Source organism: Drosophila takahashii, chromosome 2R (genome assembly GCF_030179915.1).
Source record: "Drosophila takahashii strain IR98-3 E-12201 chromosome 2R, DtakHiC1v2, whole genome shotgun sequence".
NCBI lineage: Eukaryota > Metazoa > Arthropoda > Insecta > Diptera > Drosophilidae > Drosophila > Drosophila takahashii.
The window spans coordinates 36,129,764-36,151,749 of NC_091679.1; the positions used below are offsets into that span (position 1 = coordinate 36,129,764).

A 21,986-nucleotide genomic window follows, 5' to 3' on the forward strand; every position below is an offset into this window, starting at 1 on the left:
TTATTTATATACCATTTTTTTTAAAGAAGAATATAAGTTTTAGGTTTCTTTCATTTTAATTGGTATATTTTCTCATAGTTGCAAATATCAACCTTCCCCTTTTTGTTTCAGTGTGGTTGCTAGCCAGGCTAAGCTCGCGATGCGATGCCAATGTTCGACGCCACAGCTCCAGCTTCAGCTTCGTTCACCTTCCTCCTTGCCTTGCCCGCGGGCGTTCGCTTGTAATTATAATATTTCAACCCAAATGTGACCCGGGGCCATGCGCCAATGATGGATTTCAGCTCTCTGGTCCGCTCCCCTGCCCCCTGCCCACCGCATATAATGTGGCATATATATATATACACATTTATACCGAAGAAAGACCGATACCCGAGATACGGAGAGGTGCGCCGTTGTTCCGGGGTTGCTGATGTTGCTGCTGTTGCTGTGCAATTTGCTGCCGGCGGGCCAAGCGGATTGGCCTGCGGCCAGACATGTGAATAAAATTACATTCACTATTTTATATGCCACATGGCTTGTATGTATGGCATTTATCGGCGTTTATATGTTTTGCCGGTGCCATGTGGAAAAATCCTATGTAGGTAGAAATAATTGAATTGGCACATCAGCTAAATCACTCCTCTACGAGTATTTGTGTATATCTATCTTTATGAGTATGCCCTGGGTGCTGGGAGCTGGGTGTTGGGTAAGCTGGATCTGGAACCGGAGACGGAGGCCAGGGCAATAACAAGATTAGATCGCTGGAAGAAGAGACCGCCGCCGGCCATCCGGCAATGGGAAAAGGGTAAAGCGCAAACGAAGCTGCCACTGACAATCCACAAAGCGAGGTCCGAATGGTTGGACAAGACCCCAAGTCCCTCCGATTCCGGTGGCCCGTTTAAGTTTTCCTCGGAACACGGCCAGGTGAACATTAATCAAGCCAAACAACCAAATAACTTATGGCCCCGGCTAATAGAGACATTCGGCCAACAACCAAGCCAGAAACATGACGACTATCGCCATGGCTATGAAACTGTAAACTATGAGCCAGCGCTCAGTCAGATAAACAAGATATGTGGGAAGCAATTAGCGGGATTTAATGGCGATCTTTTATTGTATTTTAATTTCTTGGCTTTCAAAAGGCATTAATAACCGAAAGAAATCGATAGGATTGAATTCTGAACCAAAAGACTTTATTTTATCAATTTAATAATGCAATTAATATTAATTTCGATATAAGATCCTCACAAATTTAAAAAATGATAATTCAGCAATGAATTCTGTGTGATTAATTCATCTATTAAAATACAAAATGAAAACATTAAGGATAAATTTTTGATGAATTAAGCACCAAATAAATGCCCAATAAAAATATAACAATGAATTTATCAAGGATAAATTTAACAATAAAAAATTCCAAATGTTGTTATAATAAATAAAAACCAAAGAATAATTTACCAATAAATGAATACTTATTAATAAAAGCTAAAGATAAACTGATATTTATGTCTGGGCCAAGCCATTAAAATTCACCTACAAAGTGGAAATCCTTTGCGGCAAATGTGGCATTTAAGTGCCACCCAGTAGTCGCACATACAAATACACGCGTGTGCTTGTGTGTGTGGTGTAGTAATTAAATTGGCATTAATTAAACTTACGTCGCTTCTGTCGACGGCGCTGCTCAAGTGCCGCTCATTAAGCAATTAAGGGATAATTATCAACGCCGTGCCGTTGCCTTTTTGCAATTTTCATGCGCAAAGTGTTAAAATCACTTAATAGGCGGCCACATCCTGGCCATCCTGTTCCTGTTGTTGTTGCTGTAGTTGTTGTTGCTGTTCCTTCCGCGACTCGCCGCGTCCGTGTGTGTATGAGTGTGTGGGATGTTTGTGTACGCACGCGGCTGTTTGTTTAAGTGTAGCGTTAAACGCGGCCACACTGACAAGCTGCGAATGCCGCACACCTGTAAGCAAAATGCCGCTGCGTTGCACGGTTGTATGTGCAATGTTGAGCCAACAACAACAGTCGCAGCAGCAGCAGCAGCAACAGCAACAGTAGCAACATCAGCGATTACAGCAGCAACAACTAGTGGCTCGTCCCGATTCCGTGAACCATAAGCTCGTATTAATGCAGTTATAAGTGTAATACTCACTCCCACAGCCACACCTGCACTCACACCTGCAAGCGAGGCATATACATACTGACACTTTGACTGACAACAAACCAAACAGGAGCAACAGCAGCAGTTAAGAGACCGCCAACAGCCAACTGGCGAGTCAGTCAGTCAGTAAAGCAATTTACAGACATCTGTTACACCTCACCCACCTACCCATCCACCCACCCAGACAGACACAAACTGCACTCGAGCATTTAGACGGGTGGGCAGGTGAAAAAAACGTGCGAAATGCGTGAAAGTCCCTCAATTAAACGGAAGCTGTGACCAGTCCACGGAATTGAATCAGAATCAGTTGTTCAGGAAATGGTTCAACCAGCCAGGAGTGGCAAATAGTTCATAATTGCATTGCTCACTTTTTAACCCATTCAAATAAAAAAATCAAAAACGTTTAAAAGAATAACGATTAAGATCTTTTAATGTCTCAGTTCTGGGAGTTATTCTTCTTTAGAACTCATATACAGTATCATGTAGTTAAATAAATAGATTACGATTTTTGGAACTGATGATTTTTGTAAAAGATTTATTTTAACACAACATAAACTTTCTTATTTTAAAATCAGAATTAAATTTAAATTTATAATTAAAAATTTTAGCATGTCTGTAACTTGTGCAAATGGTTACCAAATTTACCTATCTTGGTTTGAGGTTCATTTATGTTGTGGTTTTTAAGAATTGTTATCTACTTTTATATGTCTTCAGAACAATGTGGTAAATACAAACAAAGATAAAAATTCAGCAGCAAAAACATTTTGTACAATATTTAACCAATTTAAATTAACCCTAAAATCTAGCTTTCTTCCATTCACATTGATAAACCGATGAACTATTTAGGCCTCTGGTAGTTGAAACCAAACTAATGTAGTACCCCCTTTCTTTGCTGGCCCCACTTGGCATGTGACCCTTGTCATCCCTGGGGTCTCCGTTTCAGAGACACAGTCCAAATACCATTTCCAAACCCAGGCCCCAACCCAATTTTCGATCCCCCCTCGAACACTTTCGCCTCGGAGCAAATACAAAAGGCCTCATAAATTCCTGTTTCTGTTGCTGTGGCCTGCCTTTTGTGGCTGCGGCTACCCATGGCGTGAGATGCTGATCCGAGAGTCCGTATCCATATCCATCTCTCCGAGACCCCGACTCCAGCCCAGGTCCATAAACGGATTGGCCCCAAGGTGTAAAACTTGCTGTTGCTGCTGCACACTTTTCAAAAATATGCCTGTCAATGCGTGACATTTCATATTTAAGTTATAATCTGCATGCATTACTTTCGGACACAGAACGACAAGGGGCTTATGTAGGTAGGTAGAAATTTAATGGCAGGCCAAATTAACTGCAGGCTAATTTTCAATAAAGCTGACAGGCGTATGTATTTGCAGATATGTGAGTGTGTGTGACGCGCCCTAAATTAATATGAAATGGAATAAGTGAAAATGAGACGAGACAAATATACATGGAAATGCCAGTTTTAGAAATGAAACAAAAACTTAATAAATACCTGCAAGCCATTGAGTTGCAATTAATAATGGGTGGGCCCCCGCTTCCAACCTTCCCCCTTTTTGGAGTAACCACCCAACCACCCACTCCTAACTGTTGCCGCATCAAACATGTTGGAAACATTGAAACCACTTTTCAAGGCTTATCACAACCAGGCATCTAAATTATCAGCGACCGTTTTTGCCGGCAGGCGACCATATAAACACAACGTCCCAACATGTTGCGACTGAATAAGAAGAAGAAGCTGGGATCGGGTATTACGAGGGGGGCGGTTGGGGTTCCGAAGACCCCAAGGGCAAAAACACCGAACCCACCAAAGTACAGAACGAGACAGAAACAGAAACACAACACAGAGACAGAGGAGGAGAAAGAGAAGGAGAGAGCCAGCGAGAGTTACGATTTGGACTGCCTGATGCTTGGCTGATGTCGCTCCATCCCCCCTGGAAACCAGAGCCCCCAGATCCCCCCGAAACCCCGCCACTGCTCCTGCTCCTCCTTGGCCGCGGGACATTCGCTTGTAATTATAATATTTCATCCCAAAAGTAGCTCCCAGGCATCAGTCAGTTTCGGTTTGCGGTAAGTGGGGGAGCTGGGCAGCAGGGCAAGGGGTGGCGGGCGTTGAGGGGGCGGGCGGAGCGGCAGCAGCAGCAGCGGGTTTTGGCAACAATGCAGCAGCAGCCAACAATGATGAATTTTTGAACTCAACGTGTAAAAGGTACAGTAATATCTGTCAGGTAAAGAAAGGAAGACCTCTACTATTCCTTTGGCCTAAAAATCAATTTCTTATCACGCTCCCTAATCATTTATTTTAGGACCTTGAACTGCCCTGATAATAATTTAATTGTTTTTGTTGCCGTATAATCTACAATGTTCGGGTCGGTATTTCCGGGCATTATTCTCCTCATTTCCTACAGCCGTCTTAATAATCACACCAGTATTTATTCAGTCTTTGCTGTGAGATGACCGCCTTCGTATTGATAGCTTTTTGTCTACACCCAAAAAAAAAATCCTGAGTGTCAATTTAATAACTGTGGGTTAAAATGACACTGCCCCTAGGATCAAATTTTTGGGGTCAATTTGCTCCCAAATGAGTGTCAAAAGTACACCGCGTTTTCAGAAAAATCGTATTTGATACTAAATAGTGTCATTTTGATAAAACTAGGTTCACATCGATCCCAATAATTATCATTTTTGATTTTCGAAGTTCGAAGTTCGGCGATGTTTTACTCGAGTATCGATTTCGTTTATACTTGACAAGAGTTCGCTCGCGCGCAAAATGGTTCGATGGCCCAGTTGGTAAGGCGTCTGCCTCTGATGCGAGAGGTCCCCGGTTCGAAACCCAGATAAATCATAGTAGGTAAAAAGTTTTTAAAATGCATATATATCATTTTAAGAACAAAAATGTTAAGTTGTGTTAGATTACTGATAAAAAAAAAAATAATGGTGTTGCGAGCGGGATTCGAACCTCGTTCCCCCGAGCACAAAATAATATCAGAACCAAGCGCCTTGGCCCCTGAGCCATTCCCATATTAATTTTTGCCATGGCAGAATGGTTACAGGAGCTTTCAAGCAAATGTCAAATTTTATTTAATACTAAGAAAATGACACCGGCTAGTGGCTCTTTGACACCAAAAGGGGTCAAATTAATATTTTCGAAAGTATTAAAGTGACACCAGAATAGGGTCAATTTAATGACGTTCGGATCAAAGATTTTTTTCCACTCAATAGTGTCACATTGACACCTAAATAGGGGCATATTGATGACTACTTTTTTTTGGGTGTAGTCCTCCTGTTTCTCGGATCCTATGAAATATCGGCTGAATTACTGGACCATAACTGTGGATTAACAAGGAATCCTCTGCGAAATAAGCGGATGAAAGGAGGAAAAAATGCGGATATATTATCGAATCCATGGATGGTTCTGTTGGTCGATAATTCGAATTCGGGCGATTCCATTGCTGGCGGCTCACTCATAAATTCGGGTATGTTTCTCAAATAGAAATATATTTTCATTTAACCCTTTAGCAATATTTTTCAGGCTTTGTACTGACTGCTGGACATACCGCCTCTTTTAAGTATAATATTACTCTGAATTTAGCTGAAAAATTCTAATCAAAATGTTTACTTTTGCAGAAAGGTGCGCTTGGGCGAATACGACAGGGAAAGTAGTTCAGATTGCACACCATCGGGTTGCATTCCAAGTACTTTCGATATTGATATCGCTGAAAGTATAATCTACCCTGCGTTCGAATCAGAATCTCTTCAAAACGATATTGCTCTGCTTCGGCTGGCCAAGAAAGTGACTTTCTCAGGTAATTTAATGTGATAGCCCATAAGGATTTTGTAAACTAAAACGGATTTCTTTAGATTATATCAGGCCAATCTGCCTGCTTGTCAATGAGCGACTGAGAGAAACTACTTCATCGTTTGCGGTCACTGGGTGGGGAAGAACGAATGATTTTCCAACAAGCCGAATTCTGCAGACAGCCAGTATAAACCGTGTTAATATCACGGTTTGTATGGAGTTTTATGAATCGCAAAATGACGGCACCCAGATATGTGCAGGAAGTGTGGATAGCGACACATGCGTTGGAGACTCGGGAGGTCCATTGAGTGCAAAGCTAGCCTATGGAAATACTATTCGGGTCTTTCAATTTGGAATTATCAGCTATGGAACCTTTACTTGTGATGCCCCCAGTCTCTACACAAACGTTTCGCACTACATGGAGTGGATTGTGAATGTTACGAGTAGATACAGCTAAGAAATAAATTTAAGATAAAAGAAAATCATGAACAAAGGGAAAATAAAAGATTGTCGCAATACCCATCAGGAACTATAAGCAGTACCCACTGTGGACCTCTTTCGAGCACCCCTTGCTGCGAGGCGACTGTGATTGTGACCTCCAACACCGCCCAATCCCATTCAGAACTCGTGGCAGCCCATCGCTACCCATCACGTTTCCCAGGGCAGTTCAAGGGCCAAAGGATTTTCCATTTCTTTTCGCATTACTCCCGCATTGTTTGCTTATTAAATAGCTCAGCTCAGTTCGCTCGTTTGGGGCGGCGCATTTCTCACTCTATAAATTAGCCGTCAATGGGGGGACCCCAATATGAATCCTCAAAATCGGAATACCCAGAAAGGCTGCAGGGTGAAAGCGCTTAAAAACGCTGACACATGAAATGCAATTCACGGCAGTCGGAAAACGGTATTAAGTGCAGTCGAGGCGCTTGACAGCGTCATGGGGCTCCACTCGACTCAGATTCCGATTCAGGCTCATTTCTGATTCCTGATTTCTGGTCAAGCGGCGCGGCTTGGCCGGCACTCTGGCATTGTGATAAATTGAGCCAAATGGCAAATGGCCCGCCAGGCTGCAATCATATTGAACGCTAAAATAATGCCCCCATACCTGCGGTGCGACACCGATGGGTTTGGATTGGGTTTCGGTTCTGGTTCTCGACTCCGTTCGACTCGTTGCATATTACCGCATCGTTTGCGGCGACATTTAATTAAAATTTCTTTCAGCTGATACGGTTGGTTGGGGATGGCCAAAAGTTTTGGCTAGCCGTAGCCAAAGCACCCCCCTGCCATTAAGTATTCTGCCTGCTTTGGCCGCGTTTATCGGCTGCAATTTAGTGGCTTAAAGATAACTCTTTCGCCCGCACTCTCCCGGCTGCACTTAATAGCCAAATATGCATAGCAATTGGCCAAACGGACAGGCGGGACAGCAGTGGATAGGAGCTATCGGAGGAGCTCTCCTCCACACAATGGCCATTAAACGAGGCTTAATGACTCCGAAACGCAAGTGGAGCCGGGCATTGTTATTATTATGATTATGGCGAGTGTGAGCATTACGCTTATCTGCCATTCAGAGGCTTCGGAGGAGCATTGTCTCCGAGTGTGTGCCCCAATATTACACATACGCCGCATTGGCAGCCTTTTAATTTCCCGTGCGGCAGGAAGTGCATTCAAAAAATTTAACGGAACTCATGCCGCATTGCTGATGACGTTTCCTGTCTGCCATTTCCCCCGTCTGCGACAAAAAGATGTGAAATAAGTAGAACACATTTTCTTGAATTTACGTGATTTTAATTTACCCTTATTTAAGTAGAATAAATGATGAATAAATTTAATTTAATTTCCCTTAATTTGCAGATAAATGTTTAAATACTATAGGCATTAAATTCTACTTTCCACGAAGGAGTTCATATTAATGCTGATTTTCGCCAGTCAAAGGATATGCATTTCATAAACGAGACTTTTTCTCTGATCAAATTAGGCGCTTCAATGAGCAGGCAACGCAGCCGAGGCATATGTCAAAAGTCGATGCAGTTTAAATACAATTTAATTAACATTCGAATGAATAAGCGCAACAAACGAAGCTTTTCTACCCCACCCACCCACAGATATAAGCCCCCTTTGAATATCTCTGTGCAAATGCATTCGCTTGGAAGTGCATGCAACTGACAGTTGCATACAACAAAATCAAAATCAAAGTGCGTTTCGAGGCATCTAAATAATCTGCCGCCCAGACCGCCCCTTCTAATTGAATGAATAACAATTGAATTTCGGTTTTTGGCTTTCAAATTCTTTATTTTGTGCATTTATTTTTATTTTATTTTTTTTGGAGAAGTTCGAACGCAATTAAAGCCAGCAAGGGAATGGCAGTCAACTCTTCAAGTCAAAGCCGGAGTCAAGTCATCGTCTGGCGTCCTGTCAGCTGCTTTGGCTGTCCGCCGGAGCCCGCCGGCCAACTTCTTGCCTCAAATAGCCGCTGGCGATGGCAAAGAACCGCCAACAATTCCAAAGCAGCGGCAGCAGCAGAAGACAAATACGGCGAAAAGCGAAAAAAGCAACAACAACTGCATTTTAGTTGCGCCATACCAAATGGCCGCCAGCAAGGGCTACACTTGCAGAAAAGGTAGTTCAGTACGTAGAAATATGTGCATATTAATAAAGATCTAGAGGAAATTATAATTGAAATAAATTTTCTGTATTTACTTTTAAAAGCTAAGAATATCTTAATAAATAATAGATTTAAGCGTTTTTTTAAACGGAATATAATAAATTATGCCAAAGAATATGCCAAACAATGAAAACATTTGCCAAGTATAAATAAACATACTTTTAAGGGCCAATTTATACGAGTTTAAAAATAAAGTTAAAATGTTAAATATTAAATGTGAAGTTTTTAAAAAAAAATTTTTTTAAATTGTTCATATTTATCCAAATGTAGTTCTCCCCACTTTGAGATAATTCTCTCCCCATTCTTCGCAGTCCTGCTACTTTTTTCGCCCAGTGACCATCTGTTTATGTACAGCGGCTTATGTACTAAGTGCGGAACCAAGTTGAAGGAGCTGCGGATGAGAACCGCTTTCGCTGCACGATGACTGTACGAAAAAGCGTCGCTGCGTGAAAAAGAGTCCTGCGGCGGGCAGCGACGCCAGCCGAGGCAGCGAGGTCCTTGCGCTTCGCTGTGTTAATGTTGCCGCAGGACTTAGACGCTTTGATGAGCGGCCAAGGGAGTTGGCGAGGGGGTGAGGAAGGGGAAGGGGAGGGCATAGCGGAGGGACGGAAACAGCCGGAGATAGAAGCTGAAGGAGAGCCCCGAGCGATCGCCAGGATGGGTCGTGGAGAACCGCCCGAGGATAGGCGCCTGCGCAACTAACACAGCTCACTAGTTGCAACTGCAACTAGTTGCAACTATTCCGCTTTAATTGCATATTAATGCGAAAATGTGTGAAATGTGCCCCCAGGGAATCGACAGCACAGCAGCCCTTGACATTCGATTCGTATGGATGGAAAGTAAATCAAATATATTTTCGACTCGCTACTCGCTCGCAGCACAACACTAAAATTTCAATCCAACATTTTACAGTTTTCTATTTTCTTTTCTCACCTCTTAATAAAAGTGATCGATAAGGGAAATGGCACAATATCGCGTTAGAAAACAGTAAGTTCATGTCATTACTTCCTTAAAAAAGCAAAGTTTTCAGTTACGACTACTTATATTTCTGCAGAGATAACGACAAACCTCTTGTGGAGCTATATAGACCCAAGAAATTTGTGGCTGAATCGTAAGTATTTCATATAAACTCTACACATTATACTCCTCATCAAAATTCTCTTAATACCAGTTTGACCTCTGTTTATACAAGTCGCACAACCGTGGCACCCAATGGATTTATTCACACTGATACAGTGAAAGGGATCGAAGATCGTCATTTGAAGGCTTCACCCGATTTGCCCAGCCTCCGGGAACGCAGCTCCAAGTCGAACAGCAAGAATCTCTACGATCTCTCGCTCCAACTAATGGATCCAGAGGAGTCGGGGGGCTATGAAAGCGACTGGTCTAATGGAGGCATCAGGACTCGTCGAGAGGTCAAAGGGCAGAACGGACAAAATAGGGAAAGGACTGGCAAACGCAATCGGGTAGAGCAAATCAAGAGGATGGACCTTGGTCACAACAGAGAAAGGAGCCCCTCAATGCCTGTAATGGACGGCTCAAGGAGAAAAGTATTTAAAGGTATCATACATTAAATCATTTAAAAAGCTTTTTGTGTTGCAGCACTTGAAAAAAAATAGGGAATATGCGGAAAAAGTAATCGGACCCCTTAACTCAAAGCCCCACCGAAAGGTAAAGTAATTTTGGAAATAAAATAAATTTAAAAATCATAATTTTCTCACATCAGTTGACTCGTAAGATTCCGGATTCAGAAAATCAGGCCCTCTGCGCCCAGCCAGTTATCACGGTCCCGAAAACCTCTGAAGTCCAAGAAATAACTCAAAATACGACGGTCAACTTTCAGAAGGCTGAAGTTCAGCCACATATTGTGGAACCCGATTTTGAATCTTTCAGATATTGCGAGAATCCAAAGGAGACTTTCAGGGCAATTCTCGAAAGAGCTGCTCGGAATAATCGTTGGTTGAAACCTGTTGTTCCTGTCCAAAAGGAATCGGACGACATTCTTGAAAAGGTGAATATCGAGGAAATCCTAAGGGCCTGGGCTTTAAAGAAGATCAAATTTATACTGCAATTAATCGGTAAGGGCTCTAAGGGTAAATTGGATTTTTAAAAACCTCTCAACTATTTTCAGATGCCAACCACACCTATAGCTTAATCTTTCTTCTGATCACCGTGGTTTACTTGGTCTATATCCTGTGGTGGGACGTTAGCGAGAGTGTCAATGAGCAAAGCCGATTTGCGGCCAAGGTAGATAACTCTGGACTGCCGATGAAGTGTTTCTACTATCTGATGAGTCTGTTCAGAGCTTCCACGTTTTGATAAGCGAGCGAAATTGAAGTTTTAATCAAATATTTTGCATTTCAATAACAAAACGGCAACGCGCTATTATTCAGTTCTATTTCCGTGGTGAAATATTTATTGTAAAATATTTATAAATGGATATTTTTGCTGTTTTTCGCTCCCCAAACAAAGTGTTGAATAGGACTCGCGCTCCAACGCCTCTTCTGCGCTGCCACGCCCCTCATTTCCCACCTTGCCCAGCTGGTGCCGGGCTAACAAATGAAAAACAAATATTAAGCTTTGTTGTTTTGCCAAAATAGAACAGAAAACCCATAAACACACACACACATGCGGAGTGCGCGGAAATTGTAAAGTGTTAAAAATAATAAATTATTTCTGTTATTCTAAGTGGTATTAGAAAATGTTCATGCATAAATTTAAATTGCCAGCGCGTGTTGCAAAAACATTCCGTCGCCCGTAAATTGAAATTCCATTGTCCGCAAAGGAATGGCGGAGTGGAAAAACAGTGGATACCCATTCTTTATCCACCTGCCCACCTGCACCACCCCTTCTGTAGTCTATGGTCCGTGGCTCTGACATCGGATAAATGTCACGGCCCCAGGCCGACTAATCCGTGGCCTTAACCCCCGGGGATGAAGATACTTCCCCAACTTTGGCCCGCATGGCACAATTTGTGTAATTTGAAAATATTTTTGTGAGCGGCTAAAGACGCTCGTAAATCACAGATACTTCTCGGCAGCAGCAACAGCCAACATCGAACTTGTTCGAGGCCCAGAAATCGGCTTAAAGAGCGGCCGATGGGAAGTGGTAGTTGCAACAACCATTTACAACGTAAACACAACACAACTCTGCGAAGCGAAAGGGGCGAAGATACTTGCGAATGGCCGACGGGCGATTTCTTATTCTCAGCCATCCTCTTTCACTATCCGAATATGAAATCTGCCCACTGGCCTGACAAGAACGAAACTCAACTCGCCTCTAGAGGTAGAAGTTGGCGAAAAACAGCCAATCAGGGGGAGTACTTCCAAACATAATTTGCAATACTGCCTGATTTTATAAAATTTATCAAAACTTGTTCAGTTACTTAAAAATTATTACCTCTGATCTAAGAAAAGATTTTGTATCATATACTTCTTGTTTTTTTTTGATAACGCTAATATAGCAAGTAATGTTTTTTATACCGCATTAACTTTAATAACTGAAAAAGGGGAATTATAACATAATAATATATATCACTTGTTTCCTTCTTGAAATGAGTCTATGGGCTTTTCTTGGGAATATCACATTATTTCATTGTTTTCTTCCTCGAATTTCAGTACCAGTACTTTAATTCGATTCGCTTATTTCCGTTAAATTTATTCGGCAGACCGGGGAACAATGGGTTTTTTTTGGAAATATCACTTCTTGGAATGGGACTTTGGGCTTTACTTGGGAATATCACATTATTTCATTCTTTTCTTCCTAGAATTTAAGTACGTAATTTCAACATATAACACTTTTTTTTGGTTTTTTTTCGTAATTTTGTTTGATAAAATTAAGTAGTAAGAAGAAACATACTACTGAAGAACCAAGTCCAATGGATCACAAACATTCATTTGTAAATTACTCAAGCTTTAAACAAGCCTAAAATTAATTATCATTTTATTGGATATGTTAATTAGATACACCCATTTCCGTTTAATTTCCAAACCATCGACCATTAGCGGGCTTGTTCATATAGTCGAAGCCTCCCAGGGCGCAAATAAGCCAACTTGGCTGGAAGGCCCCCACCAAAATAGATGCCAATCGAACTGAGGGCGATATTCTCCCATACATGGAATGTGGGAACTCTTTTGCTTGCCTTGAAACACTCACAGAAACAGATACGACTACGGATACCGATACAGATGAGAGCCCAAACCGAAACCTATCTTCTTTGAAGCCACAATGCGGCAAATGTCCTGGGGCAATATCTCTGGCTCAGTGCGACTACGACGCTCATTTGTTTCACAGTCGTGGACAAGATAATCGCCAATGTCCGCCGCTTAGAGGAGCGGTAGAAGGGCCGTGGAGGGGGCTAAAACTGCTGCGGGGGCATACTTTTGGTTTTCGACCATCGTGTGTCCATCGCTGGGGGAAATGTATCTCAATAATTTTCACACGAACTCCAGACGAAATGAAGTTGTTTGAGCCCGGCTTAGACCTCTTCATCTGCGGCCTTTCGGATGTATCAGTCAGTCAGTCAGTCAACAAGCTGTGGCAGTTGGCAACAGCTGTACGACATAGCCACATGCAACCGGCTTACACTCGCTGCAACACACACTCCCCCTCCTCATCCCCTTAAGACCCACATGCTCCTTCAGATAGACGGTAACTGAAACTGTCACAACGTCAGCGCGGACACCTTTGGCGCTGGTTCAACTTCATTTGGGTATCAGGATCTCCGAGCATCCTTTCCCACTCCCACTCGCTGCCCGCCGATTTATACACCTCGTCGCCATGGCTGCTAAGGCTCCAGATACAGGTAAGCACTGAAATCCGAATTTTCAAATAGAAACTTAACTTTGTAAACTAGAATTTTTAAGAATTTATTTGAGAATCATGAATTATTTAACAATCTTGAATAAATAGCTATTATTTTTTAATGTGCAGAAAAATAAATACAAATATTAATGATTCTAAAAGGATTCATTTGTAGGCATACAAAGAAAACTTGACATGATTTTTAGTCCAGTGTACCGACACAGCCACAACTTCAGTCGGAGACCGAGCCCGAGCCAAAGCCAAAGCTGTTCTGATGCTGATGCCTGGGCCGAAACAGAGGAGAGCAGAGCTCTGGGGCCTGTTTCGCTTGTAATTATAATATTCCAGCCAACCCAGAACTTAGCCCACGGCCACAAACAGGAAGATGAAGCGGCGTCATACGGAACTCTCGTTGTTGCTGCCGCCGCTGCTGCTGTGGCACATGCAACGCGACAACAACAACGAAGACGGCAACAACGACTCCGACATAGCCTGCAGACTTTGCGGATGACCTCGAGCGCCACAAATGCTGATTACGAGGCCGTCCCACCACCAACAGCAACAGCATTCAGACCCCCATCAGCAATTCCAAAAAAAATAAAGGAATATGGATGGCCAAAGAGTTCGTAACGAAGAGGCAATACCCCGGTACTTTTGTACTGCGAAAAAAATATTTTTAAAATGAGATCCAAAAGGTGAGACTTCTGTAACAAGTATTAATCAATTTAATTACTTTTGATATTAGTATTAATTTTAATTTGAGAAGTTTGAACTGCAAAGATTATTTAAGCGATAATTTAGTCGATCGATAAAGACTTAACACATTACTAGACCTTTAAATAAAACCTACAAAATAATTCAATCAAATTTTAAAAATTATTCCAAAACATATTTACTTTATAAGTTCAGTTACTGCCCGAAAAAAGTACTAATTAAAAGTAGATATTAAAATATTTACATTCTTTCAGAGCACCATATAAAAATCTACTCTGAATAAGGAAATTAAAACTATTTTCCTCATTTGGCTAACAATTTGATTGAGTAAGGGCTAAAATTCCCTGGCCGAGAGCGCAACAAAAGCCAAATGTGGGGGTTGGCAACCTTTTTCTCTTTTTAGCCTGTCCGATTTGGGAGTGTGTTGGGCGGTTGGATGGTTGGGGGGCTGCGGGGACGAGTGTGTATTTGGCATTGGCTCTGGGGGTCAACGTGTGCGTGCCCAGGACACCGCTGCCCAGTCGCCGGAGCTGGCCCATTTACATAGCTTGAGGTATTTCAATTTATTTCATTGTGCTTTTCATATTATTGTATTTGCAATTTTGATTGCAGTTGCCATCGGGGTGGCGGGAAGTGGCGGAGTCAGGGGGCAAATGCAAAAATCCGTATAGAGGCATTTTAAACGCAGATTGACAGCCAATGGACGGCCACTTCGGCGAACGATAACTTGATTATTTTCCATTTAAAATCGACAAAACGCACACAAAACGCATAGAGAGTGGCCTCAAGGCTCTCGACATTTTTCTTATTATGAGAAATAATATTTTAGTCAAATATTTGATTTAAATACGATAACTTGGCATTAAGTAAATAAACATAAATAAGACAAAAGACAAGAAAACAACAAATGTCAGATCAAATGTTTGCCCCGTGGCCAGCTTTTGATTTTTATACCCAGCTGCACTCCATTATCAATTGCAACGACATTGATATATGATGACTGTCGAAGCGAAAACAACAAAAAAAAGGAAAAACAGTTTGGAATTTATGTATGTGGACAGCGCAGAGAATAAAAGTCATAAAATCACTGCACAAATTGCATTGAAATGTACTTACAAATCCAGATACGAGTATCTGTATCTGCATCTGCTTGCTGACAAATGCACTAGTGCAGTTCAATCAAGAGCAGATTTCAAGAGTTTTCTCGTATGCCTAGTTTTTCGGTTCTTTTTTGGTACTTTAATTACACTAGCCAGCAGGAAATGATGATTGCGGGATTGCAATTTAACTTGCTTCTCATTGGCACTCGTCCTGAGCAGAAACTGAGATTGGACCCCTTCATTATGAACCTTCAAATGAAGCGGAACAAATGTGTCATGTTCAATTTGGGGATATATCTTTCAAGTGCCTTGATTTTGATTGCAGGCTGTCCATGGCCAAAACAAGAAAGCGAAAGAACAATGCCAGAAACAATTGCCCAAAAATTCGGCAGACAGCATAAATATTGAAAATGAAAAATAAATATGTCGGAGGTACTAAGAAAACTTTCAACCACTTAAACAGTGGCGTTCTTATAAATAACAAAATTTAAGGGGCTAAATTAAATTCTTTATTACGCGCGACTGAAAAGTAAAAAAAAAAGTGCTACTCAAAAAGTGTGCTTCAAAATTAAGTTTTAAAAACAAGCCACAAAAAATGTATCTGCACTGATTTTAAATCTTAAGTATTTTTTCCAAAGGATATGTTCTTTGACAGTGCTTTAATTTTACAACACATTTTTATTGATTAAAATTTTAATATCTATTTGGTTTGGGGAAAAATAAAGGTGCTATTTATGATCAAACATAATCAAACTGCTTTATTTTCTATAGATAATTAAAAAACCCGAAACTATATAAGTCCCCTTAAAGAGTACGCCACTGGCATGCCCTATTTCCATTTCCACCCACTAATTTTTGACCCATGGCAGCACATGCTGCAATTAAAAGAAATATGCAATTTTACTCGAATTTCTAGCAACATTGCCAAAAATTTCTTTCACAACTTGTTTGGTTTCCACATACATACGAACATTTTTGGGGATGTGCGTGTGTGGGCTCATTTCAATATGGACAATACAAGCACGCAGGGCTCCACATACGCCCACAAAAGCACACACCACTACCAATAAATCAGAATGCAAGAACTGACCAAATACAAGAAACGAAAAATGCATAACGAAAGCATAAATTGCCAACAATAAATAACCGAAAAAATTGTAAATAAAGTTGCAGCACAAATATTTCATAAAGCAACGAACAACCGAACCAACGAGCGACCGAATGCGAATCGAAGCTTAGGGCTAAAGAGCAGATGCCAAAAAGCGAGGAACGGTAAGACACCAGAGCACCCAAACATCCGAGCATCCAAGTATCCAGGCACTTGGGCAGCAGCAGCAGACAGCAGACACCAAATGCCAAACACCAGGCGAGGCCAAAAGTATTTACGGCCAACTTAACACACGACAGTATTGGCAGCGTGACACGAATATAGGCACGTTTAATTAGAATAAACATAATGGCTAACTAAAAAGGAATTAGTAATCATTTCTGGGTCAAATAAGATAAGACTCCCTGAAAAACATTTCAAAACCAAATACGTACTTTGAATTTAATGTGAAATGTATGTATGTGGTTTATATGTGGTTTTTAACAATCTTTTAATTGTGACATTGTATTTTAAATAGCTAGGCATGAATATTACAAATTGGATTATATTAAGGAGATTTATAATAATATATAAATTCATCAGTGGTAAACCCACTTTTGACCGACCGGAAATTTTTATTACCATTTAAATCTGAATCATATATTGTCTCTATTATGTGAAATCAAATAAAAACACTTTTTAACGAGGTAAAAGAAGCCAATTGATTTTCTTAAAGTCTTGGTATGCAATCCTGTTAGTTTTTGCGATACCTTTCCATTGGTGTATCACTCATTATGATCGGACCATCACAGCAGATTTTCAATTCTGCGGCTATATATAGTAGTCGCCTTCGCACACTCTCCTTAGTCATATAAAAATATTTCCATTTTGCTTATGATGATAAGCGGTTACACATATAAAGAAGCAGAGCTTACAAAACGTATTCAGTCTCATTTTTAATATGAAGGTCTTCATAGCAGGAATTGCTTGTTCTTTAGCTTGTTTATTTCTCGGGGCAAGCCAAGGGAGTGCTTCTTTGCTAACTGAGAATTGTGGGACAACTGAGCACCCCTCAAGAATTCGACGGGTTGTAGGAGGCCATGATGCTAACAGATTTGAGAACCCCTGGATGGTTATGGTGATTGGAAAAGACAATATGTTTGTATGTGGCGGTTCGCTCATAACGTCTCGTAAGTAGTTCAATAAACACTTTATTTAAGATAAGTTTTAGTTAATTCTTGTTTTCGATCTTATTTCAGTTTTCGTCTTGACTTCGGCGAGCTGTATTTCCTCTTCGCCCAAGTAAGTAAATGCGTTTGTGAGTGCAAAAGAAATTTTAAAATTGCTGTTACTTGCAGACAGGTGAGCTTGGGCGAATATGACAGAAATTGCAGGAGTGAGGATTGCTTATCCAGCCGAAAATTGATTGACATCGAGCAGCAATTTATCCACCCTCAATTCCAATACTATCAGAATGATATAGCACTGCTTCGATTGGCCACGGAGGTGGTTTTTTCAGGTAACTAAATTGTAAAACCAAACAGGAAATCCCAAATGAGAAACCTTTTTCTTAAGCTTATATCAGGCCGATTTGTCTGTCCGTCGATCGTCCAGTTGGAAGTCACATTCGAGAATTTACTGCCACGGGATGGGGGAAAACTGATTCAAGTGAAACAAGCAATGTACTGCAAACGACAACTCTAAAACTTCACAATCCTATACATTGCAATGATAAATTTCGTACAAAACTTGATGCATCGCAACTATGTATTGGCGGTGAACATAGCGATACATGTAATGGCGATTCAGGGGGTCCTTTGAGCGCAAAGGTTAGTGGGGGCAAAACTGATCGCGTTTTCCTATTCGGCCTTGTCAGCTATGGATCTTCATTTTGTAGTGGCATCGCTGTTTACACAAATGTACAGCACTACAGGGACTGGATTGTGAATACTATTGCCATGCAGGGTTCGTAAATCACGATACAAACAAATTCAATATCAGAAAAATATTCATCAGACCTGCTTGGTTACTCCTCATTTTATTGTGACCAATATCACCGCCCTACACTCAAAATAAAATTAACCCTAAAGTCAAGGAAATCGCCCTACTTTTGTCTTCAAGACAAGCTCGCCCTAAATTTTAGGGTCACATTTTTCTATATTTTTGATTTTTTTTGACGTCATATTTCTAAATTTTAGGGTAATTTTACTAAATTTAAGGGCAAAAATTTCTAAAAATTAGGAAATTTTCCTAAAAAATAGAAATTAAAAACAAAACAAAAAAACATGTTCAATCATGATTTTTTTTTGTATATACGTTTATATTATGTACTCCTCCCTATATACATATGCAGGCGTTGTGTGTCATGTATATTGTGAATGTTAAAGGTTATGTATTTATTATTATGTATTTGCGCTTGGATTTCTTATCTAACCAAAGCCAAATGTGGTTGTAAATGTAGACTACGGGACTGCGGAAGATTGGGAATGTAGAAATTATGATTAGTTAATATTTTATATTCATGAAAAAAACTTACAATTTTTACTTGTCCGTCGTGAGAATCGAACCCGGGTCTCCCGCGCGAGGAGCGAATGGCCTACATACTGGGCCATTGTAGCACTTAAACTTGCTGTGGCAAACCGAGCAATGTATGTAAAGGGTGAAGCGGACAACACATTTGAATACTAATTGCATAATTTTGACCATTCGCGTTTTACTTATTTACATACGTATATACATATGTATATATTTATGCTAACGCAATTTATATTATGTGTAGTATATAGTAAATAGCTGAATATAAACCTAATTATTTTTAGTTTACCGCTTGCCATCAATAAAAAAAGTAAAAAAATAAATAAAAAGAAAATAAAATAAATTAAAAAAAATAAAATAACATAAAAAAAAGGGTTAAAAAATTTTGCTCTGGGACTCGAACCCGCGTCGATTCGATTGCTAACCAAGTGCTTTAACGGTCTGCGCCACGAGTACAGCCGGCCGGCAGCTGACAAGTTCTGGCATTGAACATTTTGGTGTGCCAGAGCATGTGAAAACAAATATTTCTATTATTTAGAAAAAATTTCTACTTTTTAGAAAATGTTTCTATTATTTAGGGTTGGTTTCATTTTAGGGTTAGGGCACTAATTTTTAGAAAAGGTGTTGCCAAAATATTTTATTATTTTCGTTTGCCTTTCTATTTTTCAGAAAATAATTTCTAATTTTAAGGGCATTTTTTCTAGATTTTAGGGTGATTTTAGTTCATGGTAACCTTTTTTTACATTTAAGAAAAACTTCCTGGATTTAAGGAAAACTTTCTTGACTTAAGAAAAATTTCCTTAGATTTAGAAATAACTTTCTTGTATTTAGAAAAAAGAAATTTTAATGGCGATTTTCTAAAATTTAGGGTTAAATTTATTTTGAGTGTATGTTGAAGTTATTAAAAATGAAAATGACAGATTGTGAGGGATATTTAACGAACTTTTTTTTGTCAGAAATAAACGTCACTAGGGATTCGAATCAGTCGATTCATCAAAAATTTATGATGACTCTGTCATTCCCAGGCATAAATTACTGATTCATACACAAATAGAGAATATTAATTATTATTATTATTATTTATTTATTATTATTATTATTAATATCGAAATATTATTCAATGATTATTCAATTAAATATGGGTAATACCTTAAAAATAATAAACAGGGGTGTTACTTATAATTTATTTAACAGTATCAGTAACATATATTCGAACCTTAATAATAAGAATAATATTAATTAATTTTAACGAACCCATTTAAGTTGTCTATCATATTGATGTACCCAGTTCTTAAAACAACTTTGTTAGAAATGGTTTTCGCTTTAAATAAATAATTTTATTGCAGTTTATTAATACTCACGCTCACATCCCTGGCTCCCACACGCTCCCACACGCCCAGGAGGCCAACTGCATTTGGGCAGCAGCTCTTGGTCCTCCCAATGAAGACGGGGCGGGGGGCGTGGCGGTGGAGCGGCTCTCGTATCGAAAACCCAAAAAGTAAAAATTGCCCCCAGCGAATGTTGCAAGCCAGAGATAAGCAGCCGACTGCGGCAACTTAACATTTTGGGGAGTGGGAGTGAGGGGATTTAAGGGGGGTTCGAGGGGGATTCAGGGGGATGCCTGGAAGATGGGCAAACAAATTTCATACTTGGCCCAATGTTTAAACTCTTCAATTGGCTAAAAGCGTTTTTCTCTGTGTGCGCTATCTAAATGTGGCACGATTATTGTTATTATTGCTGTTGTTTTTACAATGCTCGCAGGCTTCCATGGCCAGTTAGTTGGCCTAACTATTTATTTGCATACCCGTACCCACATACATGTATGCAGTTTGCGTTTGCCTTCCAAATCTAGAATTTATTAGCCATCGCAGTGCAACAGGAGAAGGCCAATCTCACAAGAGGTAACAGGTAAGTGAACTGCCAAGACCCTGCAGTCATCCGCTTCTTATTACTCATAAATGGCACACGATGCGAAGGTATCAAGACTTTTGTCAACGCGAATGCAATGCGGCAAAATGTAGCAAAATAAACGAAAATAAGGGAACAAGAAATCAGGAAGGGGTTTGTATGCAACTAGCTGATACTCCTTAGGTCCTCTCAATAAGGTAGTGTTATATTTTGGGTACATTTCCTTGCATAATATGATGAATTTGAAATGTTTTAGAAGGAAATCACTGAGCTAGAAGGATACTAGAAACCGGGGTCTGGCATACCCCTGACCCCTGGCCAAAAGTGATGGGTATCTACAGGGGAAGCGAGAGACTTGGCGGTCATATAAGAACACCAAGAGGAGCAACAACAAAGGCGAGTACCGCCGGCGATGGAGAAATAAGAGCGGCGGCAGCAACAACAAATTGGAATATATTGCCAGCGGCCATAACGGTGTTCATAATAATGATGGCGTGGTCTCTGAAAAGAACCATGATGGAGGAGCAGCCGCAGCAGCGGAATCGGCAGGAGCAGCGGAATGGGAGGGGCCAGGACGAGGCCGAGGCAAGGACAACATGGCCGCAACATAATGAAAACGAAGGGAATTTTCAGTTCGCGAACTCGGCGTCAAGGATGCTGCGGAAGGGGAAACGGGGATCGGGAAACGGGGGAAACGGGGGATCGGAGAATGGAGAACGGAGAACGGGGGCAACGACGCACGAAACCGCACCGAATGCCCGCTGGCCATTGCAAGTTCTCAAGTGCTTCCGGCTGAGAGGTTGCCTACCCAGAACCGCAACGTGAACGAGGGCATGGGCGGAGAAGGGGCGTCACTGCCACTAGTTCCCCTGTTCACCCTATCACTTTCCGCCTCATCCGCTCACCCAGCATTCTGCACAGAAGAAAAAAACGCTGTGGGAGTGGAATTAATCAGATCTTGTTTCATGTACACTGATAAAGAATTTTGTAAAATTAAAATTAGTATTTGATGCTGAGCCACCGAAAGAAACCGCATAGAAAAACCGTATAGGAATTAGGATCTTACATTTTGAATGATTTTTAAGGAGTGAGAATATACTTATTTTTATTTACTTAGTAAAAGGATATATATCTATAAAAATATATAAATAACCCCCATTTAAGTTTATTGTTTGTGTGTTTTATAAAAATGCTTTCAGTTCTTAAAGCACTCTAAGTTTTTTCCAGTGCAC

At 40.6% G+C, this 21,986-nt stretch overlaps 3 protein-coding genes across 3 annotated transcripts; all 3 read left to right on the forward strand.

Annotated features, from left to right (window-relative positions):
* Nucleotides 1–3,860: 3,860 nt before the first annotated feature.
* On the forward strand, nt 3,861–6,422 carry LOC108064705 (serine protease grass-like). Its single transcript, XM_070212114.1, has 5 exons — nt 3,861–3,897; nt 5,428–5,625; nt 5,682–5,718; nt 5,777–5,955; nt 6,011–6,422. Exons 1-5 carry the CDS (start codon nt 3,861–3,863, stop codon nt 6,403–6,405), a joined length of 846 nt encoding a protein of 281 aa, XP_070068215.1. The 3' UTR covers nt 6,406–6,422.
* A 3,013-nt stretch (nt 6,423–9,435) lies between these two features.
* Nucleotides 9,436–11,091, forward strand: LOC108064707 (uncharacterized). Its single transcript, XM_070213773.1, has 6 exons — nt 9,436–9,594; nt 9,662–9,718; nt 9,779–10,157; nt 10,210–10,278; nt 10,334–10,685; nt 10,739–11,091. The coding sequence occupies exons 1-6, from the start codon at nt 9,569–9,571 to the stop codon at nt 10,924–10,926; spliced, it is 1,071 nt and encodes a 356-aa protein (XP_070069874.1). The 5' UTR covers nt 9,436–9,568; the 3' UTR covers nt 10,927–11,091.
* A 6,154-nt stretch (nt 11,092–17,245) lies between these two features.
* Nucleotides 17,246–18,384, forward strand: LOC108064694 (serine protease grass). The gene is made up of 4 exons (XM_017152320.3): nt 17,246–17,501; nt 17,571–17,613; nt 17,670–17,830; nt 17,887–18,384. Exons 1-4 carry the CDS (start codon nt 17,273–17,275, stop codon nt 18,282–18,284), a joined length of 831 nt encoding a protein of 276 aa, XP_017007809.2. The 5' UTR covers nt 17,246–17,272; the 3' UTR covers nt 18,285–18,384.
* The last annotated feature ends 3,602 nt before the right edge of the window (nt 18,385–21,986 follow it).